This window comes from Vulpes vulpes, chromosome 1 (assembly GCF_048418805.1).
Source record: "Vulpes vulpes isolate BD-2025 chromosome 1, VulVul3, whole genome shotgun sequence".
In the NCBI taxonomy this organism is placed as follows: Eukaryota; Metazoa; Chordata; class Mammalia; order Carnivora; family Canidae; genus Vulpes; species Vulpes vulpes.
The window spans coordinates 12,836,513-12,862,942 of record NC_132780.1 but is presented as its reverse complement, the minus strand read 5'-3'; the positions used below and the strand labels follow the sequence as shown (position 1 = coordinate 12,862,942).

General features: G+C 51.0%; 2 protein-coding genes and 1 long non-coding RNA gene across 6 annotated transcripts in view; 2 read left to right on the top strand and 1 right to left on the bottom strand.

The window, feature by feature from the left end:
- Positions 1-7,933: 7,933 nt before the first annotated feature.
- Positions 7,934-19,741, top strand: GPR4 (G protein-coupled receptor 4). 4 transcript variants are annotated; one of them, XM_072755079.1, is made up of 3 exons: positions 9,190-9,647; positions 10,646-10,741; positions 15,386-19,741. In XM_072755079.1, the coding sequence occupies exon 3, from the start codon at positions 16,216-16,218 to the stop codon at positions 17,305-17,307; it is 1,092 nt and encodes a 363-aa protein (XP_072611180.1). In that variant the 5' UTR covers positions 9,190-9,647; positions 10,646-10,741; positions 15,386-16,215; the 3' UTR covers positions 17,308-19,741. The 4 variants fall into 4 exon arrangements, with proteins under 4 accessions (XP_072611162.1, XP_072611171.1, XP_072611180.1 ...); XM_072755061.1 differs by lacking the exons at positions 9,190-9,647; positions 10,646-10,741 and adding an exon at positions 7,934-8,061; XM_072755070.1 differs by lacking the exon at positions 10,646-10,741 and having other exon boundaries at positions 8,182-9,647.
- Positions 19,742-21,132: 1,391 nt separating this feature from the next.
- Positions 21,133-22,050, bottom strand: LOC140598430 (uncharacterized). Its single transcript, XR_012000858.1, has 2 exons — positions 21,914-22,050; positions 21,133-21,481 (listed from the first exon to the last, which is right to left on the bottom strand). It is a non-coding gene; the product is annotated as an uncharacterized lncRNA (long non-coding RNA).
- Positions 21,703-26,430, top strand: part of LOC112931310 (outer mitochondrial membrane lipid metabolism regulator OPA3) — a 46,797-nt gene continuing 42,069 nt past the window's right edge. The window contains exon 1 of the mRNA XM_026013938.2: positions 21,703-22,016. Within this exon, the coding sequence (XP_025869723.2) occupies positions 21,875-22,016 (142 nt within the window). The 5' untranslated portion in view covers positions 21,703-21,874. The remainder of the gene's footprint in view (positions 22,017-26,430) is intronic.

Below are 26,430 nucleotides of genomic sequence, written 5' to 3'. Positions count from 1 at the left end.
TGTCTCTCATGGATAAATAAATAAAATCTTTAAAAATAAATAAGTAAATAAATCTTTTAAAAAATAATTACATCTTGTTTTTAATGTTGGGGGCACTTGGAGTTGCTTTGGGGATTTTTTTCCTATTCTCTCAGTAGTTCTCAGAGTTGAAGGTGGATTAGAGTCACCTGCAGAGGGATGCCTGGGTAGCTCAGTGGGTTGAGCGTCTGCCTTTGGCTCAGGACAAGATCCCTGGGGATTCTGGGGTTCTGGGATTGAGCCCCCTATTCCCTGCTCAGTGGGGAGCCTGCTTCTCTCTCCTTCCAGCTTATGTTCTCTCTCTTTCTCACTCTCTCTCTCAAATAAATAAACAAAATGTTAAAAAAAAAAAAAAGGTCACCTGCAGTGTTATACTGAAAATGCATTTTCTCCTAACCACCCATTCAGAGTTTCCACTCCAGTCAGTCTGGGGTCCTCCAGAAAATTTGCATTTCCAAAGAGTTCTCAGATAATTCTGATGCTGTGAGCACCACACTTTGAGAACCACTTTTCTTTTCTTTTCTTTTTTTTTTAAGATTTTATTTATTTATTCATGAAAGACAGAGAGAGGTGGAGACATAGGCAGAGGGAGAAGCAGGCTCCCTGTGGGGAGCCCGATGCAGGGACTTGACCCCAGGACCCCAGGACCCCGGGATCACTACCTGAGCCTGAGGCAGACACTCAACCTCTGAGCCACCCAGGGGTCCCAAGAAACTTTTCTAACAAACATTTTAAGGTACCAAACATAGGATTTTTTCTGGACAAAACAATAGATAGGAATTTTGTGCAGGGGCTCCTGGCTTTGCAGCTGGCAGAGTATGTGACTCTTGATCTGTTAGGATCAATAGTTTGAGCCTCACATTGGGTGCAGAGATTACTTAAATAAAACTTAAAAAAAAAAGAATAAGTGGAACATTACACTTTGTGGTTTTTTTCCTTGTCTCAACTGTAAAGATGATCTCTTCGGATGGAAAGTTCAGAGCCTTATAGTTTCAGAGAGGCAACTTAGCAAGCCTACCTCTTCCTAAAAGAGGAAAAAATTATTGCAGGAGAAATCTGCAAAGCCCCATTTGGCCAGTAAGAAAGATATCCGTGAGTCTCCAGGGACAGTTGCCTAAGTTGTAAGGCTTCAAATTTTCATATCCTTCAGAAACAACAGCTCCCAGCACCAAACATGAAATTCTAGGAGGGCGTTCAATCATGTCAAAGGGATCCATTCCCTCTATCTTTCTAGCCAAGGATCTGTCAACATAAAATGAACCTTTTAGAATCTCTCTCTTTTAAAAATAGGCTCTATGCCCATCATGGGACCCAACACAGGGCCTGAACCCATGACCTGGAGATCAAGACCTGAGCTGAGAGCAAGAATCGCTCAACCAATTGAGCCACCCAGGTGCCCAGAGAGAGTTTTCTTACTTTTCTCAAAGTAAGAAAGAGAGGGTTTTTTTTTTTTATTTAAGATTCTGTTTATTTATTCATGAGAGAGACAGAGAAGAAGAGAGAGAGGGAGAGGGAAAGGCAGAGACACAGGCAGAGGCAGAAGCAGGCTCCCTGCAAGGAGCCCGATGTGGGACTTGATCCCAGGACCCCGGGATCACGACCTGAGCTGAAGGCAGATGCTCAACCACTGAGCCACCCAGGTGTCCCAGAGAGAGTGTTTATTCGAGCCCAGCTGAGGACAGCTGCCCGGGAAACATGCTCTGGAGAATGAACAGCCTTATACACTTCTTTACATCTTGTCAAGCCCTGGGATGGAGCCCTGCATCAGGCTCCCACCTTAGCAGGGAGCCTGCTTCTCCCTCCCCCCTGCTCCTGCACTCTCTCTCTCAAATAAATCAATAAAATCTTTTAAAAAAGATTGTATCTACTGTGTCTAGCATGCAGTAAAGACTCTACAAATATATGTTGATCAGTGAATGAATCCTTTAATATGGGAAAGGGGCGTATTTATTCTTTAAAATTTTAATTTAATTTTAATTTTAGGAACATCTGGGTGGCTCAGTGGTTGAGTGTCTTTTTAAAAAAATTTTTTTATTGGAGTTCAATTTGCCAACATTTAGCATAACACCCAGTGCTCATCCTGCCAAGTGCCCCCCTCAATGCCCATTACCCAATCACCCCCACCCCCCCACCTCCCTTTCCACTACCCCTTGTTCATTTCCCAGAGTTAAGTCTCTCATGTTTTGTCACCCTCTTGATATTTTCACTCATTTTCTCTCCTTTCCCTTTGTTCCCTTTCATTAATTTTTATATTCCCCAAATGAATGAGACCATATAATGTTTGTCCTTTTCCAATTATTTCACTCAGCATAATACCCTCCAGTTCCATCCATGTAGAGGCAAATGAGCCACCTTCTAATGGCTGAGTAATACTCCATTGTATACATAAACCACATCTTCTTTATCCATTCATCTTTCGATGGACACCGAGGCTCCTTCCACAGTTTGGCTATTGTGGACATTGCTGCTAGAAACATCGGGGTGCAGGTGTCCCGGTGTTTCATTGCATCTGTATCTTTGGGGTAAATCCCCAGCAGTGCAATTTCTGGGTCGTAGGGCAGGTCTATTTTTAACTCTTTGAGGAACCTCCACACAGTTTTCCAGAGTGGCTGCACCAGTTCACATTCCCACCAACAGTACAGGAGGGTTCCCCTTTCTCCACATCCTCTCCAATGTTTATGGTTTCCTGCCTTGTTAGTTTTCCGCATTCTCACTGGTGTGAGGTGGTATCTCATTGCGGTTTTGATTTGTATTTCCCTGATGGCAAGTGATGAGGAGCATTTTCTCATGTGCTTGTAGGTCATGTCTGTGTCTTCCTCTGTGAGATTTCTGTTCATGTCTTTTGCCCATTTCATGATTGGATTGTTTCTTTGGTGTTGAGTTTAATAAGTTCTTTATAGGGATCCCTGGGTGGCGCAGCGGTTTGGCGCCTGCCTTTGGCCCAGGGCGCGATCCTGGAGACCCGGGATCGAGTCCCACGTCGGGCTCCTGGTGCATGGAGCCTGCTTCTCCCTCTGTCTCTGCCTCTCTCTCTCTCTGTGACTATCATAAATAAGTAAAAATTAAAAAAAAATAAGTTCTTTATAGATCTTGGATACTAGCCCTTTACCTGATAGGTCCTTTGCAAATATCTTCTCCCATTCTGTAGGTTGTCTTTTAGTTTTGTGAACTGTTTCTTTTGGTGTGCAGAAGCTTATTATCTTGATGAAGTCCCAATAATTCATTTCTGCTTCTGTTTCTCTTCCCTTCATGGATGTATCTTGCAAGAAGTTGCTGTGGCCAAGTTAAAAAAGGTGTTGCCTGTGTTCTCCTCTAGGATTTTGATGGGATCTTGTCTCACATTTAGATCTTTTTTTAAAAATATTTTATTTATTTATTCATGAAAGACACACACACACACACACACACAGAGAGGCAGAGACAGAAGCAGGCTCCATGCAGGGAGCCTGATGTGGGCCTCACATTTAGATCTTTCATCCATTTTGAGTTTATCTTTGTGTCTAGTGTAAGAGAATGGTCTAGTTTTATTCTTCTGCATGTGGATGTCCAATTTTCCCAGCATCATTTATTGAAGAGACTGTCTTTTTTCCAGTGGATAGTCTTTCCTGCTTTGTCGAATATTAGTTGGGAGTGTCTGACTTTGGCTCAGGTGATGATCCCAGGGTCCTGGGATCAAGTCCCACATGAGTCTCCTCCCCGCCTCAGGGAGCCTGACTCTCCCTCTGCTAATGTCTCTGCCTCTCTTTCTGTGTCTCTCACGAATAAATAAATAAAATCTTTAAAAAATAATAATAATTTTAATTTTTTGGAGCATATTTATTCTCAGCCAGGCCCTTGAGTTAGGCATCACTGGACACAGTGGTGAGACATCCCCGGTACTGCCCTCAAAATACTCACAGTCCAGTGGGGAAAGCAGACAATGATGACCCTGAGGGCACAGAGGAAGACAGGGGGCATCCAGGAGGGCTTCCTGGAAGGGATAACTGAGTTGAACATTGAAGATGAGTAAGAAATGAACCAATTGGGGGAGTGTTTCAGGTGGAAGTTCTGACAGTTTTGTCTTCCCTCCTTCCTCCTCTTTCCCCAACAAACTGTGACAAAGCCCCTCTGGGTTCCAGCATCCCCCCTGACCTGAGGTGTCTCAGTAAGGGACAGATCTGTCACCCCACACTGGCTGCCAGCCCTGGGAGGGGAATGCCATGGCCATTGTGATCACTGCTGGGTTCCCAGGGCTGCCTAGCACTGTAGCGGGGGCTCAGGAAATGTTTGCTGAATGAGTGTCAGTTTTACATGTGTGTTGAAGTGTCTGAAATAGTTGTAAGTGCTTTATATGAAGGGGTCAAAGTTCAAACTCCTCAATACTCAATTTCCAACCCAAGAAATAGGAGAACAGTGGTAAAAGCACTGGAGCCCAGCTGCCAAAACTCCTGCCCTTGACCTCCTCATCTGTGCCTGGGTGTTCTCATCTGTGAAATGCTACCGCCCTGCAGGTTTTTTGAGGATGAAATGAGATATTCACATGAAGTGCTTAGAACAGTGCCTGGAATGTAGTAAATGCTCGTTGCATGTGAGCTGCCTCCCCCTACTTTGTAAAAATCCTGTCTTGTCTTTGCTATTTCAGCCAGAATCCTCTCCTGTCCCCATCTTTTATCTCCAGCCATTTGACTCACCCATATTTGGGCTCCTGGGTGGCTCAGTGGTTGAACTTTGGCTCAGAGAGTGATCACAGGGTCCTGGAATCGAGTCCCACATTGGGCTCCCTGTAGGGAGCCTGCTTCTCCCTCTGCCTGTGTCTCTGCTTCTCTCTGTGTCTCTCATGAACAAACAAAAATATTTAAATAAAAAAAGAATCACCCGTATTTGCCCTTCTTTGTGATATTTGGTGTCTCTGAACCTCCCTATATGCTGTTTCCTCTGCACCTGCCACCATGTCTAGAAGTGTCCACTCAGAGAACTCCTACTCAACTGACAACACTCAGCCATCATGTCACCCCTACAGATCTCCAGGTTTCAGAAGCCAGTTTCTGCAGCTCTCGGATCAAAGTCTCCTTTACTGCCCCCCACCTTTTGACTCTTTTCAACCATCCAAGTTCTGGAAGTGGTCAGGGCAGGTGACGCATCCTTTTCTTTGGTTCCCTTGGTGCTCTGTCGCCCCCTTGTGCCCAGCCTTAGACCTGCAGGGAAGAAGCGCAGGCGAGTCTCTCCACGTGCCACCCCCCCCTTCCTTCTGAGCCTTCCTTCTCCTGCTCCGGACCTTGGGAGGCTACCCTGAGTGGACTCCATCCGTGGGGATCCCTTGCCCTCTGCCTTCCGGTTGAGTTTTGCCCATTGGAGGCACTGACAGGAAATCGGAATGTGGGAGGAGAAAGGTGGGAGTATTTATTTGGGGCGCCCCTCCTTGCATCCCTGCTGTTCTGGCAGTGGCCTACCTAGAGTTCCAGGTTCTATGGGCTCCCCCCCCAAACTCCAGCTTCCTGCCCTCGGGGTGGTAAAGGCTTGCCTCTCCCTGTGGCTGGTCCCCTGGTGCCCTTCATACTATGTGGATTCCTTCATCCTGCCCACCCCTCTGAAATGTACCTTCATAAGTGCTCCCACTTAAGCTCCCAGTGGGTACCTATTTCCTACCAGGACTGGATCAGCACAAACCTAGGGTGAGCCCAGGAGAGAGAGGGATCCTCCCCTACCAGTGGACCCTTAGAATTTCTTTATAGGAGGAGATTGAAATGACCAAGGTTGTGACAGGTAGGCTCTATGGGACTTGGTTTGAAACTGATAGGATGTGTATGGGGTTACTTGGGGAGCGGCCACAGCCTTGGTGCTTTCCCTGTCTCCTTGAGGGAGGATGAAAGGAAAATGCTTTTATTCCCTCGTGCATTGCAGGTTGCTTGGGTGCTCAGTTAACTCTCTCACTTTCTGTGTCTCTCAAGAGCCCTGAGAAGAAGTAGGTAATATGGCTCAGAGAAGTGAAGTCACTTGTCTGAGGGCACACAGCAAATGACTATTAACAATAGGTGCCTGGGTGGCTCAGTTGGTTAAGCATCTGCCTCTGGCTAAGGTCAGGATCCCAGGGTCCTGGGGTCGAGTCCCACATTGGGCTCCAGTCCCACATTGGACTCCCCGCTCGGTGGGGAGTCAGTCTCTCTCTCCCCCTCCACCCTTCCCCATGGTTATGCTCTCTCTCTCTTGCTTGCTCTATCAAATGGATAAATAAAATCTTAAAAAAAAAAAAGAATAGCTACCTTAAAAAAATCCCAACTGTATTGCTTCATTTATTTATTTTTAAAGATTTTATTTATTTATTCATGAGAGACACAGAGAGAGGCAGATACATAGGCAGAGGGAGAAGCAGGCTTTCTGCTGGGAGCCCGATGCAGGACTTGATCCCAGGACCCTGGATCATGACTTGAGCTGAAGGCAGACACTCAAGTACTGAACTACTTGTATCGCTTCATTAATATGAAGTTCTAGAACAGGGAACACTAATGTCTGGTGTAAAAAGAAAGAGTTGCCTCTGAGGGTGAAGTAGACTGTATTACCTGGAAAGGAGCGAAGAACAATGCTCTTAGGTGCTGGACATGTTCTATGTCTCAATTTGAGTGCTTAGTCACAAGAGTGTATCTGTTTGTCACAATTCATTCTATTGTTCCTTAAGATCTGGACATTTTTGTTTTTATTAACGATAAAGAATGAGGGGCGCCTGGGTGGCTTGGCAGTTAAAGCATCTGACTTCGGCTCAGGTCGTGATCTCAGGGTCCTGAGATGGAGCCCCATGTGGGGCTCCATGTTCAGTGCAGAGTTGGCTTAAGATTCTCTCTCCCCTTCCTTCTGCACTCCCCACCCCTCGTTCTCTCTCTCTTAAAAAAAAAAAAATTGGGACACCTGGGTGGCTCAGTGCTTGAGCTTCTGCCTTCGGCTCAGCTGTGATCCTGGGGTCCCTTGATCGAGTCCCGCATCAGGCTCCCTGCACAGAGCCTGCTTCTCCTCCCTCTGCCTATATCTCTGCCTCTGTGTCTCTTGTGACTAAACAGATAAAATCTTAAAAAAAACTTTTTTGTGAACCCAATAACTGTCATTTCTGAGTGCTACATGATCCCAGGTCTGTCTGAAGTGCTTTGACCAAGAATGAATTCTCAGGACCACTTTATGAAGGACGTGATAGTCATGATAAAAATCAGCAAATACTTTTGAAGCACTTACCCTTCACGTATTCACTCCCTGGAAACATGTGTCTTGCACACCTATCATGTGCCTCCTCGTCTTCCCCCCGGGGCAGTGGACAACAGACACACAACAGTAAACAAACCAGATGCAGACAGGAGCCCTCCCCCCACGAGGGGGAGGGGACAGACAGACAATTTCAAAAGTTCTGTGGGGAAAAGTAAATGCAACAGGGAGGAATAGAAGGATCGGGGCGGGGGGCCGGGGGCAAGTTTTACAGACTTGATAGTATTGACACTGAAATGACATCTCCATGCCGAAAGGAGTGAGTGACCGCTTTGACAGAAGAGGAAACTGAGGCACAGAGAGGCCACCAGCCTTAAGGTCTGGCTGGCCAAGAGGTGGCCCTGACAGCAGGAGCGGGGACTTAGACTCGTTTGTTCTCTCCCTTGGGAAGGAAGGCATGCAATGACCACGAAGTTAAGGACTCGGGGCCTCAGAAGGGAGGAAATGGCTCAGCTCAAGGAAGGTCAAAGGCTGAGGGCTGGGTCCAGCACGAGGTGTGCGGGTGGAGGGAGGGAAGCAAACAGGTTAATGAGACGGGGGCCTCCAGGCTGGGGCCTCGGAGGCGCAGGCGGGGTGCTCCGGCGGCAGGCGAGGTTTCCCCGGGCCTGGAAGCCTGCGGGAGGGGCAAAGCCCCAAGGGGTTAAGGGGCGGCGACAAGGGCGGGGCTAACGGGGGCGGGGCGGGCGGGGGCGGGGCTTCGGCCGGCGGCGCGGCCCGGGGCGGGCTCGAGTCGCCGCCGGGTCCCTGCGCCGCGGTCGAGCCCAGACGCCGCCGCAGCCCCGAGAGGCGCCGCCCGCCCCGTCCAGCCGCGGCGCGCAGGTAGGCGCCGCACCTCGGCTGCCCCCGCCCCCGCCCCCGCCCCCGCGCCCCCGCGCCCCGCGCCCCGCGCCCCCGCGCCCCGCTGCCTCAGGCTCCCGCGCCCGCCCGTCCCCGCCCCTCTCCGCTGCCCGCGCTCCCGCCGTCTCCGCGCGGACCGCGCTCGGGGTCCGTCTCGCTGTCTCCGCGCGTGTCCGCTGGGTCTCTGGCCGCCGCCCCCTCTCCCTCCGGGTGTGCCCGCCCTTCTGCATCTCTGGAGGTCTCGGTGCCCCTTTCTCGCTGGCTCTCTCCGCGTCCCCGTATCCCTTCCTTCTCCCCGCCTCCCACTGCCTCTGTGCCTCAGTCTCTCGAACTCTCAACCCCGGTGGGTCTCTCGGTCTCCAGCTGCATGGTTCTCCCCGTCTCTGCATCTCTGCGCCCTTTCCCTTCCTGTCTGGCTGCCTCTCTCTCGTGTTTCTGTCTCTTTCTCTCTCTGTCTGGAGACCCTGGTCTGGCACCTTCAGCCCACCGTCATCTCATGCCAAATTCTCGTGCATCCCAGAGCTTTCCCCTCGGCTGAGGAGCTGCTTGGGTGTGTGTGTGTGTGTGTGTGTGTGTGTGTGTGGAGGAGTAGGGTTGCCACTTGGGCCAGGTGCACTCTGAGTGACGCTGTGACCCCAGTGCCCCCTTTAGAGAGTCACCCCACGGCTCCTGAGGTCCCACCCACCCCACCCTCCAATTTCAGGAATTCCTGGCTGGGGGGTGGACTTCCTCCCCCACTTCCTCCCTTCCAGGATTTGGCTAGGTCACCATTAACTCCTTCCTGCCTCCACCTCACTCCCCCCCACCCCCCGCTTGAACTGGACATCCCACCACCCCCAACGAGGCTGAGAGACAGTTCTGGAATTTCTGTGAGCCATTGTTGGTAGTGGGATGTGTATTGTGCACTCAGACAGGATGTGTGCTGGGGGATTGACTTGCTGGCACAGATGGAGATGATAGGGGCCCGCCCCACTAGTACCCCCCACCCCAGGGCCCTGCTACCACCCCCCCCTCCTCCTGAACCCACCAAGAAGGCACCTTCCAAGCTCTGTCTCTGTGAATGAACTCAACTTCGGGTTTGGGGGGAGGATGGGGAGGTTTTCCTTGGGGGGGGTCCTACTAGGAGGAAATAAGAGATGATGGGCTGCTCCTGAATTCTGGAAATCATAATCAAGAACCCATGAACATGAAGTCTTTGAATGGAAGGATTCAGGACGTGAGAATGATCAGAGGGAGGACTGGGGCCGCACAAGCTCCAAATCAAAGATCCTCGGGATACATGAACACTTCAATCCAAAAAGATTAGTGTTGGAATCTTGGCAGCTTTCAGTGTTCAAAGTGGAGGAGCTCAAAGGGCTTACGGAGCCATCTAGGTCAAGCACCCATTTTACAGATGGGAAAACTGAGGCCCAAGAGCAGGAGTCCCCACAATGAATCCATGCCAGGCTGGGGGCTGGGACTCCGGTTCCACCGAAGCCCCAATCCAGAGACCTGGCTTCTTTTGCTGCCACTAAGTCGGATTAATTTGGGAAAAGAGGTCTTCACAGTGAGGAGGGAAGAATGCCAGGGTGAGTATGAATAGCTGGAATCCTGAGGGGAGCATAGAAGAGAAAATATTTCCAAAACCATGGTGGTAGGGAGGGGAGAGGGGACCAGAGTTGGTTTGGGTGGAAGGGTGGAGTTTCAGAAGGGGGAGGGAAGTGAGGGGGGTGCAGGGATTAACTCCCGCCTGCTTCTGTCTCCTGACCCTCCCCATGAAGCCCACTGCTCCCTCGGGACAGGCCCTATAATTTGGTTTGTGTCTAGACAAATAATAACTCAGCTGGTGTGAGCGAGCTGGGAGGGATGAGGGAAGGCCGGCAGGACAAGGGGTACGGAGGCAGCCTGAGCTCCTAGCAGGGTCCCCAGGCAGTGAGACTTTAGGAGCTCGGTGGAGGTGACAACTCACACCCCCCAACCTCCCGCGAATCCCCAGTGTCTTGGAATTCCGTGCGACCTTAGACCTTTGGGGTGCTGGGCTGTGAGAAAGCAAAAGAGACAAGGGGGGAATAGGAAGTGGGGTTCACCATATATCTGAGCATGTTCCCATTTCTGTAAAAATGAAAAGGGAAATACGTATTCGTGTTTGCTGGGCCAAGATAATAATCGCTGAGAGTTTAATAATAGATTTTGAAAGTCGTAGAATGTTTTAAAAAAATCATAGAGCGTTCTAACAATAGAACTTTAGAATCTTGGAATGTGAGACTCCTGGAATATTAGAAACTGAGGACGTGGAAAGCCGCTAGGATAATAATAATAGAATGGAAGAAAGGTAAAGCGCTAGAATGTTTTAATAATAGAACGGTAAACCATGAACTGGACTAACTATAGATGCTGAGGATTTGAGAGAGCTGGAATGGACAGCGTTGGAGGGATAGAGGAGGAGGAGGGGAGGACCCCGGTGTCCCTTCTGGGGGGTGTGGGAATGAGGGGGTTGGGGGGGACTCCTTTGATAGAAATGGGGAAACTGAGCCCGTGAGGTGGTCACGGTGGCCTGACTGTCCCCCGGTTTCCGCCGGCCCGCCAGGGCACCAGGTGGGGAGCGAGGCGCGGTGATCACATTTCGTCCCCTAATGAGCAGACCGGAGCCTGCCGGTCCCCCGGGGCTTCCCAGGGGGTGGAGGTAAGCGGGAGCTTGCAGAGGAGGGAAGGGGGGTGCAGAGAGGCGGCAGTCTGGTTGCTTCCAGGACAAGGCTGGTGAGTGAACCCTGAGGGTGACCAGGGATGTGGGAAGCCACATCACCTCTTCCTCTGGTCCTCTCGACTCTCCGGAGTCCTTTAACCTTGCTTGATTTCGGGGTGGCCGCTGGGGCGCAGGGACTTATCTGGCTTGAGCAGCCAAGGCATGAAGTGGGGGCGGGGGGTCTGACCAGTCTTTCCTGTCCCTGCACTATCGCTCCACACTTGGTCTTATCTCCCTTCCCTGCCCTTCTGGGAGGGGCTAGTAGGGACCAGAGATGGGGGCCTGTGGGGTAAGGGGAGCTTCTTGTTAAAGATTTGGGGGTTGAATCGGCAATAAAGCTCAAGTAAGGGAGAAAACCCAGATCCAGCTGAAGAGGAGCCAGACCTCCCCGCCTCCCGTCCCCGCCCCCCGGAGCCTGGGGCAAGGGAATCAGGTGATGGAGGGGCACAAAAGACGGCCACCTGCTTTTTGGCAGTGAGAAAGTCCTTGTCTCTTTTAGCAGATCCTCAAAGGGGGCTGACAGCCCCGGAAAGACTTGAGAACCATTGCAAGGAGCACAGGGAGTGAGAAGACAAAACATTCGGGGAAGGGGAAGCTCTCCGGTTAAGGTTAAGGATGGTTAAGGTTAGGTTAAGGTTAAGGACGATGGGAGATCTGCCCAGTCCTGACACATCGTGTGACTCAGACAACTGTCTGGCCACTCTGGGCCTCGGTTTCCCCATGTGTACCAGGAAGAGATCAGAAATAGCCTTGCACTCCCAGTTGGGGCATATGGACCTGTGGCACTGTGGAATTCTTAAGAGTCTCAGGGTCTGTGCTTTTGAGGGTTTCATAGTGGGCAGATCACAGGGGGTTGGGGGTGGGGAAGAGAGAGCTGAGTGCCCCTCCCCCATGCCCAGAATCCCCAGGAAGCAGGTGGGTTGAGGAGGGATGGGAGGAGGGTGAGATGAGCACCCAACCAGTTCCTCCTGGAGGAAATTAGCCATGAGAAGTGTATTTCCTCTGGCTTCCGGAAATAAGTCTCATGCCTGTCTTACCCTCTTCCAGCTTCAGCTGAGCCCAGAGGGTCTGGACAGTGTTGGGTAAAGGGGACTCCTAGCCTTGGTTCCTTTCTTGTCTCGGCTCTCCTGTGCCCATGGAATAACAACAATTATTCAAATGCTGCATATGTTATAAATGATACTATGTCCTACCGAGGATTTTGTCTGTGATGGGACTAGTATAAAAGTTTGCCGCCCCCCACCTCCTTTATGCAGAAGGAGAAACTGAGGGACGCCTGGGTGGCTCAGTGGTTGAGCACGTGCCTTCAGTTCAGGGCGTGATCCTGGGGTCCTGGGATCGAGTCCCCAGTTAGGCTCCCCGTGGGGAGCCTGCTTCTACCTCTGCCTGTGTCTCTGTGTCTTTCATGAATAAGTAAATAAATGAATAAACAAACAAACAAACAAATAAATAAATATCTTTAAAAAGGAGGAGAAACTGAGACTCTCGAAAAAGAATGAATTTTCTCCATGTTACAAGAAGAGGGAGAGACAGGTGAGAGAGGCGGATATCAGGGGTCAGGAAGAAGGGGAGACTGAGCAAGGTTTTTTTTTTTTTTTTTGAGTGACTTGGTCTGGGTGGAGAAGATTCAAAGGGAGGGGCCAGATTGCACTGTTCCAGCCTCGAACAAGCCCTGTCTCCACCCTTTGTCCACAGGATCCAGGAACCTTTGTCCGTGAATCTGGGGTGGGGGAGATGCTGGGCTGCTAAGGACCCCACAGGAGGTAGGGAGGGCTTACTTAGGAGGACTCAGCTCTGACCTTTCATTTTTTTATTTTATATATTTTTAAAGATTTTATTTATTTATTCATGATAGACACACACACAGAGAGGCAGAGGGAGAAGCAGGCTCCATGCAGGGAGCCTGACGTGGGACTCGATCCCAGGACTCCAGGATCATGACTGGACCAAAGGCAGGTGCCAAACCGCTGAGCCACCCAGGGATCCCCAAAGATTTTATTTATTTATTTATTTATTTATGAAAGACACAGAGAGAGAGGCAGAGACATAGGCAGAGGGAGAAGCAGGCTCCCTGCTGGGAACCAGACGCAGGACTCGATCCCAGGACCCCTCTGGGATCAGGCCCTCAGCTGAAGGCAGAAGCTCAACCACTGAGCTACCCAAGCGTCCCAGCCCTGACCTTTTAAAGTCAATTATGCAGCGGATAGATCCTGCCCTTTTCACTTTTTCCCTCCCAAGCTCTTTTCCTGGGGACCCTGCGGGGGACTTCTTTGAACTTGTAGCTGCCTCAAGGGAAGAGGGAGCCTGCATTGCGGGATGGGCTGACCCATGCCTGTTCCTTCAACCCACAGTCATTTATGGAGTGTCTACTATATGCTGGGCCTCTCCAGTTGGTGCTGCTCCAGTTGGAGCAGTCAACACAAGGTTACTGCTCTCCTGGAATGTCCGTTTCAGACAGACAGACAGACAGATGGGAACAAGATACCAGGTGATGTGAGGAGAGAGCCCTGAGGGTGGGTAGCATCTCCCTGAGGAAGTGCAGGAAGTGAGGTGGCTCAGTCCCGGGAAGATATGAGAAAGAACAGAGGTTTTGAGGCTGAAAAGGTCACAGGCCTTGAGCCTGCTGAAGTGGGGGAGGGAAGGGGGGCAGAAGGTCAGGCAGTGCCTTGTCACCTGGGGCAAGGAGTTTACATTTTACCCAAAGTTCAGTCTACTGGGAAGGCACTGGGAGATTTCAAGCAGGGAAGTAAGGAGAGCTGATTTTCATGTTAAAAAGACCTTTGTGGTTGCCCTGTGGGAAGTGAGTTGAAGGAAGCCAGAATGGCAGCCAGGAAAGCAGAGGAGCTACTGCAACAGTCCGAGCAAGCCATGATGGTGGTGCAGAGCAGGGAGTGGCGGGGGGGGGGGGGTGTCCCAGAGACATGCATGGATCGAGGGCTTATTGTGGAAGTAGGGCCAAGAGAACTCTCCGTGGAAAGATGCTTTGGCATCTGGGTGGTTCCTGAGAACCCGATGTGTGATATTGGGCTCATCCTTTCCCCTCTATGTGCCTTGGTTTCCTGATAAGTTCAGTTGACTCAACCAGTGGTTTTTGGTTTTGTTTTTAAAGATTTTATTTACTTATTCATGAGAGACACAGAGAGAGAGGCAGAGACACAGGCAGAGGGAGAAGCAGGCTCCCTGTGGGACTCAATCCCAGGACGCCAGGATCACGCCCTGAGCCAAAGGCAGACGCTCAACCACTGAGCCACCCTGGTGCCCCTCAACCAGTGGCTTTCTAAGTGTGTCCTGGGATTCTGCAGAGGTGGCCCCTCTCCCCCGACCTCATTTCATTGAAAACACAGAGCAGCTACTTTTTTCCACTGTCTTAGATGGGTTTCCAGTTTACGATCTTGTTTAAAATGATAGTAATAAGAATAATAAAAGCTTTCACAGGTTAAAAAACTAACCCCGTGCAAAGCCCTGGATAGAGTAGCTTCCAAAGTAGCCCCTGATTCGGGACTTCATTCCCCCACCCTTTGGGGCTGACAGTGGTCAGGGGCTGGTCCATGACTGTCCTTTTCCCTGTGTTTGTGGGTCTTCCCAAGGGGGGAACAGGCCCAAGGTTGTCACTCAGGTGGAGCAGAGGCCATGTGGGAAGTGGTCCCGAGGGAGGACCGTGGGCCCTGCTGCCAGGCCTTCCCCTTGCTGCCCAAATGTGATCACATCCAGCACCCCCTACCCCATACCCCAGGGCCCCTCTCTGTCCAGTTATTCTTGGGTGGAAACATGCACTGGCTGGAGAAAGAGTGAGAGCTGAGATGGTCCCTCTGTCATCATCAGGACCTTGGACAGGTCTCCGAACTGCTCTGTGCCTCAGTTTGTCAAATAGGAAGGATAACAGTGCTTTCCTCGCAGGGTTCCTGAACGTGTAATGAGTCATTACCCATCAAAGTGCTTAGGACAGGGTCTGCGATGTAGTAGGACTTCATTCGACTTTATCTGTTAATATCCATCGTCACCATCATCAAGAATGGGATGTCTTGAGTTAGCAGTGGAAGACTGGTCCCAGCCCTCCTTCCATCATGGCCTTGCTCTGCATTCTTGGTGGGAGTGAGCAGCCTTTCTGGGTTTCATCTCCATGTCTGGGAAATGATAGGATTTAATTTTACACGGTGCATTTTACACGGTTTCTGGAAGCAAGCTAAAATCTGAGTTAAGTGTTTAACATCTATCAGGGGGCAGCCTGGGTGGCTCAGTGGTTTAGCACCTGCCTTCAACCCAGGGCGTGATCGTGGAGACCCGGGATCGAGTCCCATGTCGGGCTCCCTTCATGGAGCCTGCTTCTCCCTCTGCCTGTGTCTTTGCGCCTCTCTCTCTCTCTCTCTGTCTCTCATGAATCAATAAATAAAATCTTAAAAAAAAAAAAACATATATCAGGGAACATAGACCTGAGCCCCCAAATCTGCAGTTATAGAGATGTATTTCTTAGAATGAGGCCCAATTAAGTATTGTCTGGGCTCTGCAGCCCACAGCTTACGGCGAGGGTTGTAGGGAGAATGGGGTGCCCCTGACTCCCCTCACCACAGACCTCTCTCTCCACAGGCACTGTCAAGTCAGCTTTGAATGGTGAGACGGGCCACCTCATCCCATCTGCTCAGCTCCCACCAAGACCAAGCTGGAGCCCGTCCCCTACCCCCTTCAAATTCCTCACTCCATCCGTAGTTCTCCATAATAGCCCTTGCTCACCTTCTTCCTGTTTCTTAAACACCCTGCTCACATTTCCCAGACCAAGGACACCCCTCCATAGTCTTCTCTTCACTGGTTACCTTGTTTGTTTCCTTATTTCTTACTGGGGTCCTGGGAAGCGCCAGCACCCTGACTGACCTTGCGTGGTATTCTCAACCCTCCCTAACTGTAGTCTGTCCTGTCTCAAAACTACCTCATAGATTTCACACGTCTTCTAGTACATTCCACCCCTGCCACTGCAACATGGCCACACGTACTTTCTACATCCTGTACAAATAGGTCTCTTCCCACTGCCCAATGATGCCTTCATCTCCTCCATAAACACCCCCCTCAGCCAATTTTTGTGCTACTCTAATATGCCCTCATTGATGCTCTGATTGGGTCTATAAACGCCCCCTTGACAAAGCTCTTTTTTTTAAATCCTGACATTCCCCCCACCCCCCGAGCCTCCCTCCTATCTTAATTCTATCCTTCCTCCAATTTTTCACCTCTCAAGCTCTACCCTTCCCTGCCCAGGCTGGCCCACAATTCACGGTCACCCTCACCTCTTCTCTGTGGACTGCCCCCCATCATGTCCCCCTGAGCCTCCAAGGAGGGGGCTCAGGGGGCCCAATGGCCTCCCGCCCCCTGTGGCCCCACAGCCCCCGTGGGCCAGGGGAAGTGCCTCGAAAGCCCCAGTGCCGAGGATGGGCAACCGCACGTGGGAGGGCTGCCACGTGGACTCGCGCGTGGACCACCTGTTCCCGCCGTCCCTCTACATCTTCGTCATCGGGGTGGGGCTGCCCACCAACTGCCTGGCCCTGTGGGCAGCCTACCGCCAGGTGCGGCAACGCAACGAGCTGGGTGTGTACCTGATGAACCTCAGCATCGCTGACCTGCTGTACATCTGCACGCTGCCCCTGTGGGTCGACTACTTCCTGCACCACGACAACTGGATCCACGGCCCCGGCTCCTGCAAGCTCTTCGGGTTCATCTTCTACACCAACATCTACATCAGCATCGCCTTCCTGTGTTGCATTTCGGTGGACCGCTACCTGGCGGTGGCCCACCCACTGCGGTTCGCCCGCCTGCGCCGCGTCAAGACGGCGGTGGCCGTGAGCTCCGTGGTCTGGGCCACGGAGCTGGGGGCCAACTCCGCCCCCCTGTTCCACGACGAGCTCTTCCGTGACCGCTACAACCACACCTTCTGCTTCGAGAAGTTCCCCATGGAGGGCTGGGTGGCCTGGATGAACCTCTACCGGGTCTTCGTAGGGTTCCTCTTCCCGTGGGCCCTCATGCTGCTGTCGTACCGGGGCATCCTGCGGGCCGTGCGGGGCAGCGTGTCCACCGAGCGTCAGGAGAAGGCCAAGATCAAGCGGCTGGCGCTCAGCCTCATCGCCATCGTGCTGGTGTGCTTCGCGCCCTACCATGTGCTCCTGCTCTCGCGCAGCGCCGTCTACCTGGGCCGCCCCTGGGACTGTGGCTTCGAGGAGCGTGTCTTCTCAGCCTACCACAGCTCGCTGGCCTTCACCAGCCTCAACTGCGTGGCCGACCCCATCCTCTACTGCCTCGTCAACGAGGGTGCCCGCAGCGACGTGGCCAAGGCCCTGCACAATCTGCTCCGTTTCCTGGCCAGTGACAAGCCACAGGAGATGGCCAACGCCTCGCTGACCCTGGAGACCCCGCTCACTTCCAAGAGGAACAGCATGGCCAAGGCCATGGCAGCTGGCTGGGCGGCCGCGCCGCCCTCCCAAGCGGACCAGGTGCAGCTGAAGATGCTGCCGCCGGCGGCACAGTGAATCTCCACTGGCACAGGACCCCCCCCACCCCCATGTTATCCCACAGTCCCTTCCCTGCTGGTCGGGTGTATGCAAATTTATGTAAATAAGGCAGTGTTAATATTCATGAGCAGAAGCACCGGGGTAACTGGTGAGGTCGCTGAGGTCGGTGGGTCACTGGTCAATCATCATCCTCCACTGAGATCCCCTAGGGATTCAGTCGAACTGTGCCTAGTGCTGTGCTGGGTGGTGCTAAGTGACCACAGGGGTGACAAATGACAATGCTGGCTGGCCTTCCTTCACATGCTCCCACTTCAATCAGGGAGACAGACCTGTCCCCAGATGATCCAGAGTGGGTAGGACTCAGACAGGTGAGCCCAGAGGGCATCTGACCCAGTCTGAGGGTCACAGAAGGCTTCCTGGAGGAGGGAACAAGTAAATTAAGTCAAACATTTGGTTTGTTATCCAGAGGATAACAACAAAGAGGGGGATAAAAGGATGATTTTCAACAAGGAGGTAAAATTTTGTGGCTGAAGGGGAATGTGGAAGAAAAAATTCACTGAGGGTATAGAGTGGGTCATTTTCACCCCTGGGAATTCCCTGGTCGTCTAAGGGAGTAGGGGCATGAAGAACAAGTGTGAGTTTCTAGATAAATAACATTCTCCAAGTCAGGGCTGGAGGGAGGAGGGAGGCTGTCAGAACCCAAGTAAAGTCCAATCAGGGCAGACTGGCTGGAAGAGCAGTGAGCAGGGCAGGCTTTTGAAGAGGCTCAGGACAAAAAAAGGATATTTATTCATTCATTCAACAGAAATTTATTTATATCCACTCTTGGCCCAGTCCTGTGCTGGCTGGGGCTGGGGACAAAAGGTGACCAGGAATGCCTGGGCCCCACCCTTATGGGGTTCACAGGAAACAAGTAATAAAAATAAATATAATGTTTGGAATCGATAAGTGTACTGGGGAAAAATAAAGCCAAGTGAGGGGAGAGGGAATGACGTGGACTCTGATCTAGAGAAAGAGGTGAAGAGACTGCTCACTGGAAGGCAACACTGGGACAAAGAACAGGGTAGGGGGTCAGCCCTGTGGCTGTGGGGGAGTGGAAGAGGACTTCAGGCAGAGAAATGAGTGCAAAGCCCCTGGAGCTAGAGAGTGCCTGAGTTTTGAGGGGGGCTAATGGAGCAGGCCTGCTGGAGCAGGGGGAGGTCGGGAGGGGTGCAGCTGAACCAGGGGGAGGCCAGGTGGGTGAGAGGAATGGATGGTGATTAATGGTACTGGCAAGGGATGGGGCCAATCTTTCCATCTTTCGGGGCTTGTAGGTCCTGGTGAGAATTTTGCCTTTTACTCAGAAGTAAAGGGGAGCCACAAGAGGGCTCTTAGCAGAGGAGGGATGGGATTTGACTTAAATATTAACAGGATCCTGCTGGCTGGCTGGCTGCTGAGTGGGAAACAGAATATGTGAGGGGCAGAAGCTGGGAGGTGAGAGGTGACTGCAGTTGTCTGGGCTGGGCCAGGAGATGCTGGCAGCTGAAAGGGGGTGGAGGTGGGGGGAGTAAGCAAGGAACAGTGGTTAACTTTGGGATTTATTTTGAAGGGATACTTCAAAATGATGGAAGAAGCATCCATCATTTTGATACTTTTGGGATTATGTAACATGAGCCCCTTGCCCATCCTGAGAAAAGGGTGACCAGGGAGCCTGAACTGCTGGGACCTGTGGGAATGATCCCAGGCCCTATTCCAGGCGGTCACCAGAGAGGCCAAATGACAAGGCCAGGGTCACACAGCGGGTGAGTCAGCACTGGGATTATCCTGGGCTCCTTTCCCCCTCTCCAACATCTCTGCCTCTGTTCCCATGCCCCAGGGTGGCTGAGGCTGCCTGCCTTGGCTGATGGTGTCACCCTCCTTTTGCTGGCCCTCAGGGATCACCAGGAACGGCCATCCTTCCATTAACCCGGCTGGAGAGCAGGAGGAAGCACCCAGCCCTGGACAGGCCTTGCCCTTGCTGACAGGTCACCTCCCGCCCTTCCTCCCAATGGATATGTAACAGGCTCCAAGCTCCTGATGAGACATGAAGGTCCTCCTCCTACGCACATGCAGCCTCTTGTCCCAGAAGTTCCCAGAAAAGGTTCCTGGAAATCCTTCTCAGAGAAGAAAGAGGAGGGAGGACGGGAATGAGAAAAATAAATGTATTTAATGAGGAAAATGGTTTTGCAGGAGGGGGGTTACTGAGATGCAGGAAGTTGGGGCTTTGGTATTGGGTGTGGAGAGAAAAGAGGGAAGCCTGGGATCTATGGGGCCTAGTAATTTTCCTACCCCAAAGCCATAAAGCTACTGGGATGGAGATGTAAGGGGCCAGAACCTTTTGGAACACCATCCCCTCGGAGTCAGATGAAAGCTTGCCCTCTACCTTTCCAACCAAATGCTCATTCCTATTCATTCAATAAATATTTATTGAGCATCTACTGTGTGCCAGGCACTGTTCTAGGAGTTGAGGAAACAGTAGTGAAATAAATAGAAAAAAAAAAAAAAGTCACGTACAGTTTGGAAGCTTCCTGAACCCATCATGGGGGACCTCAGCCCCCGAGTAGGTCTCTGGGCCCCTAACACCCCCAGGAATCAGGAGAAGACTTGGCTGGGACTCAAGAAATCCTGGCCTTGGCTCCATTCTGATTACCCCTGGAGCTTTGGGTAAATCCTTTTCTTCCTCTGGCCTCATTTGGCTAGTCTGTAAAATGGGGAGGGGCTCAGTCCCACATAGATAATGGACCTTGAATAGGCCCCAAGCTGTCACACCTTCAGTCCAGAAGGGATCTTGGGGAAGGATTGTGGGTTTTTTATTTGTTTGGTTTTTTTGGGTCTGTTTTCGTTTTTTGTTTGTTTGGTTTTTTAAAGATTTTATTTATTTGAGAGAAAGAGTGGGGGCAGAGGGAGGGACAGAAGAGAGAGCGAATCTCAAAGACTCCCGGCTGAGCCCAGAACCTGACCTGTGGGGCTCGATCTCACGACCCTGGGATCATGACCCCAGCTAAAATCAAGAGCCAGACTCTGAACTGACAGAGCCGTCCAGGCGCCCCGGAAGGGTTGTTTTTATGGGGTCTTGGCAGGAATTTAGAATATTTGGGTTCATGCATGTCAGTATCATCATTACTGACGGAGGAACGGAGGTCCATCGTGTCAGGCATTTGACAAAGGACATTAAAGGAGTCAGAGTGGACACGGAGGAAAGCCCTGGGTCCTCTGGAAAACCCCAGGGGTCCCTGACTCTGCCTTCTGTTGGGTTGTTTCCTCCTACACACTGCTCCTCTGCCCTCTCCTCTCCCTCTCTTAGGCCCTCTCAATTACCCATCAAGACTCCACCATCCAGAAGTTTCTCTCAACCCCTTCCTGACCTTGTTTATATGATTTTGCTCCCTGCTGGCTAAGGGAGGACAGTCTGGGACATGTCCTTAAACTCCTTCTTGAGCCAGTTCCCTGGGGACCCTCACCCACCAGTAGAGGAAGTGGGGCTGCCTGAGAACGGGTGAGGTTTCATTAGCCAAGACGCCGGCTATCACCTTCTGTGGGCTGAGAGACCTTCTACCAGCAGTACCCCCAACCCCCCACCCCGGGGCCCCCGTCTGGGCTTCAACTGGTCAGTTATTCAGGAAAGGGCTGGATTAGCTATTTCTGGGGATGAAATGCACGGTCAGGCTGGAGTGAGCGATGTCAGTGTTCAGACCCGTAGAGCAATACGGACTGTTCCTCGAGGGCTTACTGTGACTGGCACCATTCTAAGCACTTAGCACGGTTCACTCCCTGTTTTTACAGGCAAGATTCGCATGCAAGCCTTACTACTCCCCAACACGGCTGTTATTATTTTTCAAGATTTTATTTTTATTTATTCCTGAGACATACAGAGAGAGACAGAGAATGTTGGCAGAGGGAGAAGCAGGCTCCCTGCAAGGAGCCTGATACGGGTCTCAACCCCAGGACCCTGGGATCACGACCTGTGCCAAAGGCGGACGCTCAACCCGAGCCACTCAGGTGCACGGGTTAAGTGTTATTAAAATTCCCATTTTGCAGACGGGAATACTGATGCCCAGAAAGGTGACGTCACTGGCCTCACAACACCAGCATGTAAATGGCGGAGCTGGGAATTCCCAGCCCAGGTCCTTCACTACATGGTCGGTTTCTTCTTACTCCCAGTGAGAGCTCTCCTCTGCGGGGAAAGCATATTTGGGACTCATTAGCCCTAATTAGGACTAATGAAGAGCCTCCTCCAAGCGGGGAAGCCACCTGGGTACAAGACGTCACGAAGGAACACGGTGACAGCAGCCAAGACGGGCGTGGGAATCCAACCACGCTCCCGCGAACGGCCGTTTAACGGCACCGCCCCCTGACCCGCCTCACTTCCGCCTTTATTTGCATATTCAGCGATCGGACGTCAGGCGTCAGCGTCGACGCGGTGACATCAGAGAGCGCCCCTGCAGTGCTCCACCCCTGAGCGTACGCACGTACGCACGCACGGAGACGAGCGGGCGGGGGAGGAGGGAGAGATCCGAGGCGCCCCGCCCAGTGAGCAAGCTTGCGCGTGCCCTGTGCGACCGCCAAGATGGTGGTGGGCGCGTTCCCTATAGCGAAGCTGCTATACCTGGGCATCCGGCAGGTCAGCAAGCCGCTTGCCAACCGCATTAAGGAGGCCGCCCGCCGAAGCGAGTTCTTCAAGACCTATATCTGCCTCCCGCCGGCTCAGCGTGAGTTTGACCCCACGTCCCTCCAACCTTTCCATTCTCCAACCCCTTTCTGGTGGTGGTTCAGGGGATGGCTTCTGTTTACAACCAATCACAGCCTCAACCGGCAAAGTCCTGTAGCCAATAGGGAGGTTCCTTGGAAGAAGGGCAGGCAGGTAGCCCAATAGTAAGAACGGGCGTGGGGCAGGGGGCGGGGCAGGGTGCTGGTGCCCGAGTTGGGAATACCAGCCAATAGAAGAAGAGAGCGCGTGGAGACTGACGTGTGGACGAACCAATAGTACGGGAGACAGGAGTAACGTGGGTGGGACATCCCTGGACCGAGAGGAGTTAGGGGCGGGACCGAGGACGGACTGGACCTGGTCGTTTGTCAGGCCATCCCTAGATAGTTTGGTTTCCTAAACCCCACTCCCTGCCTCAGTTTCTCTCCCGTCCTGGGAGGTGAGATACCTTGGCATGGCGTTCAGGGAGGGTTTCCTGGCAGAGGAGACCTCTGTGCTGGGACCTGAAGGGTGAGGAGAATCTCACCAGACAACAGGCTGGGAATGATGTCGAGGGAGAGCGGGGAGCTTGCTCCAAGGCCAGATGGTTGAGGGGAACGTACCTGTTTTCCTTCTAAGTCTGGGTGCTTAAAGTTTGCAGAATTGGCGGTCCTTTGGTGTTTAGTGGGGCCTCCCCCAGAAGTACAGATCTTCGGAAGGGAGAAGTTACCAGAGTGCTCTCCTGTGGGCTCTCATTTGACCCTCACTTTTTTTTTTTTTTTTTTTTTAAAGATTTTATTTATTTATTCATGAGAGATACACAGAGGCAGAGGGAGAAGCAGGTTCCCTGCGGGGAGCCTGATGAGGAACTTGATCCCAAGACCCCGGGATCATGACCTGAGCCGAAGGCAGTCACTCAACCACTTTGCCACCTCCTTGCCCGGACCCTCACATATCAGGGAGAGGAAACGACTCCCCCCAGGTTGCAAAAGAGAAAACGTGCCTCGACACCAGAAGTGAATTGCGTGGGTCACACATGGAAGTTTGTGCAGAGTCAGGACTGAAATCCTGCACTGCGGGTTCCCAGGGCTGGTTTCTGTTTCCTGCCACTGCTTTTCTCCTAAACACTGTGATGTGTCTTAGCGCCGTGGGGTAGAAAGTGACTTCTTGGGTGGGACTGACATGGATTCTAATCTGGTCCCGACGACTCCTGAGTCACTTACCCCTCAGAGCTTCGCTTTCTCTTCATTTGATGGGTTATATATGATAGCAACATTTAATGGGCACTTGCTTTGTGCCAGGCCCTATGCTAAGCACTGCATAGTCTTTCAGCACTAAATCCTCAAATTATGAGGTAGACCCTGTTATTATTCCCATTTCGTGTATAGGCTGTATGTGCATTTATGCTGTAAATAATACTTACGATGTTGTGAGGAGTAAATGGATATAAAATGTTAAGTCAGTGGGTGGCACAAAGATATGGCTGTTGTATAGATGTTATGGATACAGAAAAGAAGAAAAGGCGAAAAATCTTGTCCTTGGGGATTTTACATTCTTGGGGCAGGGATGGGGGGAACCGACCAAAAAACCGACCAAAAAAAATAAATTGTGAAAATATGAATTATATTAGATAGCAGTACTTGCTCTGGAGAAAACATCAGGGATGCAAAAAGAGGACTGTCTGGGGGGAAGGCTGAGAGTTTAGATGGGGGGTCAGGGAGACCTCATTGGGAATAAGGGGGAGAGGAAGGAGCAAGCTGTGCAGGTATCTGAGAAAGAGCATTCTTGCACATGCAAAGGCTCTGAGGTGAGAGTATGTGTGATGAACAGCCAGGAGGCCTGAGCAAAGGGACGGGGACTGAAGAGAGAGGGAAGTAGTGGAAAGGGGGGCAGATTGTGCAGGGATTGTGGACCACTTCAGTGCTTTGGCTTTACTCCCAAGTGGATGAGACTCACTGAAGGCTATTAGCAGAGGAAGGACACGGTTTGAGGCACAGGTTGATAGGATCCCTTTGGCAATCATAGGGTGAGGTATTTTTTTTTTTCTTAAAGATTTTATTTATGAGAGAGAGAGAGAGAGAGAGAGGCAGAGACACAGGCAGAGGGAGAAGCAGGCTCCATGCAGGGAGACCGATGTGGGACTTGATCCCGGGACTCCAGGGTCACACCCTGGGCTGAGGGTGGCACTAAACCGCAGAGCCACCCAGGCTGCCCCATAGGGTGAGGTTAGATGCAGGGAGGAGGTCACCATGGTACTCCAGGTGGGAAGTGAGTGGGAAGGAGAGGTCAGTTTCTGAAGACATTTCCCCCCCTTCTTTTTATTTTTATTTTTTTATTGTTTGCAGGTTGAATCACTGTGTTTTACTAAGTGTACAGGTCCACTGGGCATCCAAACAAGTCCCTGTGGCAGTAGAATTTTCCAGAACCTTCCACATGCATCCCTGCTGCCCGATTCCACCCCCGAAGCCCCTGGGCAAACCCGGGCGGGGCCCCGTCCCCCCCTTTTTAAAAAAATTTCAGACCCTCAGAACAGTTGTAAGAAAGAATGGTGGTAAAAGGGCACCTGGCTGGCTCAGTGGGAAGGGCATGTGACGCTGGATATCAGGATCAGGAGTTCAAACCCCATGTTGATAGTACAGATTACTAAAAATAAACTTTAAAAAAGCTTAAGTTATTAAAAATAAAAGGAAGAATGGTCTAGTCATCAATTATATACCCTTCACCACCTAGTTCATCAGTTATTAGCTGCCAACAGATTTGCCTTGTCATCACTCTTGTATATGTATGTATGTATATATGTATACACACACTTTTTTTCTGAACAGTTTGAAAATAGATTGTGGACATAACACTTTACTCCTAAATATTTTAGCCAGTGTTTCCAAAGAACAAAAACATTTTTGTATATAACACAGCACCAGTATCACATGTGAAAAATTTAACATTGTTAACAATGATATTGATAACAATATTATTTAATATATAACTAATATTTAATATATATAGCTCATATTCTGATTTCTCCAGTTATCTGCAAAATGTCCTTTTTTTTTTTAGCTCTTTATCATTATTTTTAATCTAAAGTCTGCTCAAGGATCATGCACCATATTTGATTGTTTTCTTTTCTTTTCTTTTTTTCTTTTCTTTCTTTCGTATTTATTCATGAAAGACAGAGAGGCAGAGACACAGGCAGAGGGAGAAGCAGGCTCCCTGTGGGGAGCCTCATGTGGGACTCGCTCCCAGGACTCTGGGATTGCAACCTGAGCTAAAGGCAGACACTCAACCACTGAGCCACCCAGGTGTCCCTGTCCTGCTTCTTTAATAGCTTTCAATCTATAGCATGGCTCAGCCATCCTACCCACTGCCTGTCTTTGTAAATAAAGTTTTATTGGCACACAGCCACGCTCATTGGTTTGCATCTTGTCTGTGGCTGTGGTATTGGGTTTTATGGCCCACAAATCTAAAATATTGACTCTGTGGCCTTTTATGGGAAAAGTTTGCTGATTCGGCTCTATCTATACTGGTATTCTTGTTTTTCTTCTTCTTCTTCTTCTTCTTCTTCTTCTTCTTCTTCTTCTTCTTCTTTCTTTTCTTTCTTTCTTTCTTTCTTTCTTTCTTTCTTTCTTTCTTTTCTTCTTCTTCTTTTAATGGCATTGCCATTTGGAAGAATCCAAGCCAGGTTGTCCCATAGTGTCACACAATCTGGAGTTTTCTGATTGTTTCCTCTGATTTGATTCACACTGAGCATCTTTGGCACAAACAGCACACACACGATGGTGTGTCTAAGGACATCACCTCAGGGGGCTCCTGATGGCTGTTTGTTCCGTCATTTGTGATGGTGACTTGGATCCCTTAGCTAAGGTGGTGACCACTGAAAGACCACCTTTCCTTTTCCCCTTAGGAATAAATACCCAGTAGATTTGTTTGGAAGGCAGCGCTGGCAGGATTTCCCCTGGAGTGGGCGTGACAGGGCCGAGTGAAGGAGGAGCGCGTTGGACAGAAAGGACCAGGGGCTCAGTTTGATGACCAGGGTTTAGTTGACAATGCTATTACACATTGGGCTGCACTGACTGATTATATTTATACTTTAAAAATTATGCTGTTAATAAAAAAAAGAAAAAGAAAAAGAAAAAAAAATTATGCTGTTACCATCCTCACACAGCTGTTTGCCCTTTGCTGTGCGCCCCTCCTCCCCCCTCTCCCCCCACATCCCCGGCCAGGCCCGTGTGATTGGAATTTTCCAGCACCTATAGCAGCTGTGTGTTCTCCTGGGTTAGGCCTCCGGTGCTGACCAGCACATCTAGCATCTGTGTCTCTGGCTGAGGTTCTTTTGACTCAGCAGGGTAGGGCTGGCTGTCTTCTCACAGTGGAGGCTGGGGTGGGAAGGGTGGACGCCTGAGGAAAGAACAGTAAGTGTAAGAAGCATAAATCATCAGTAT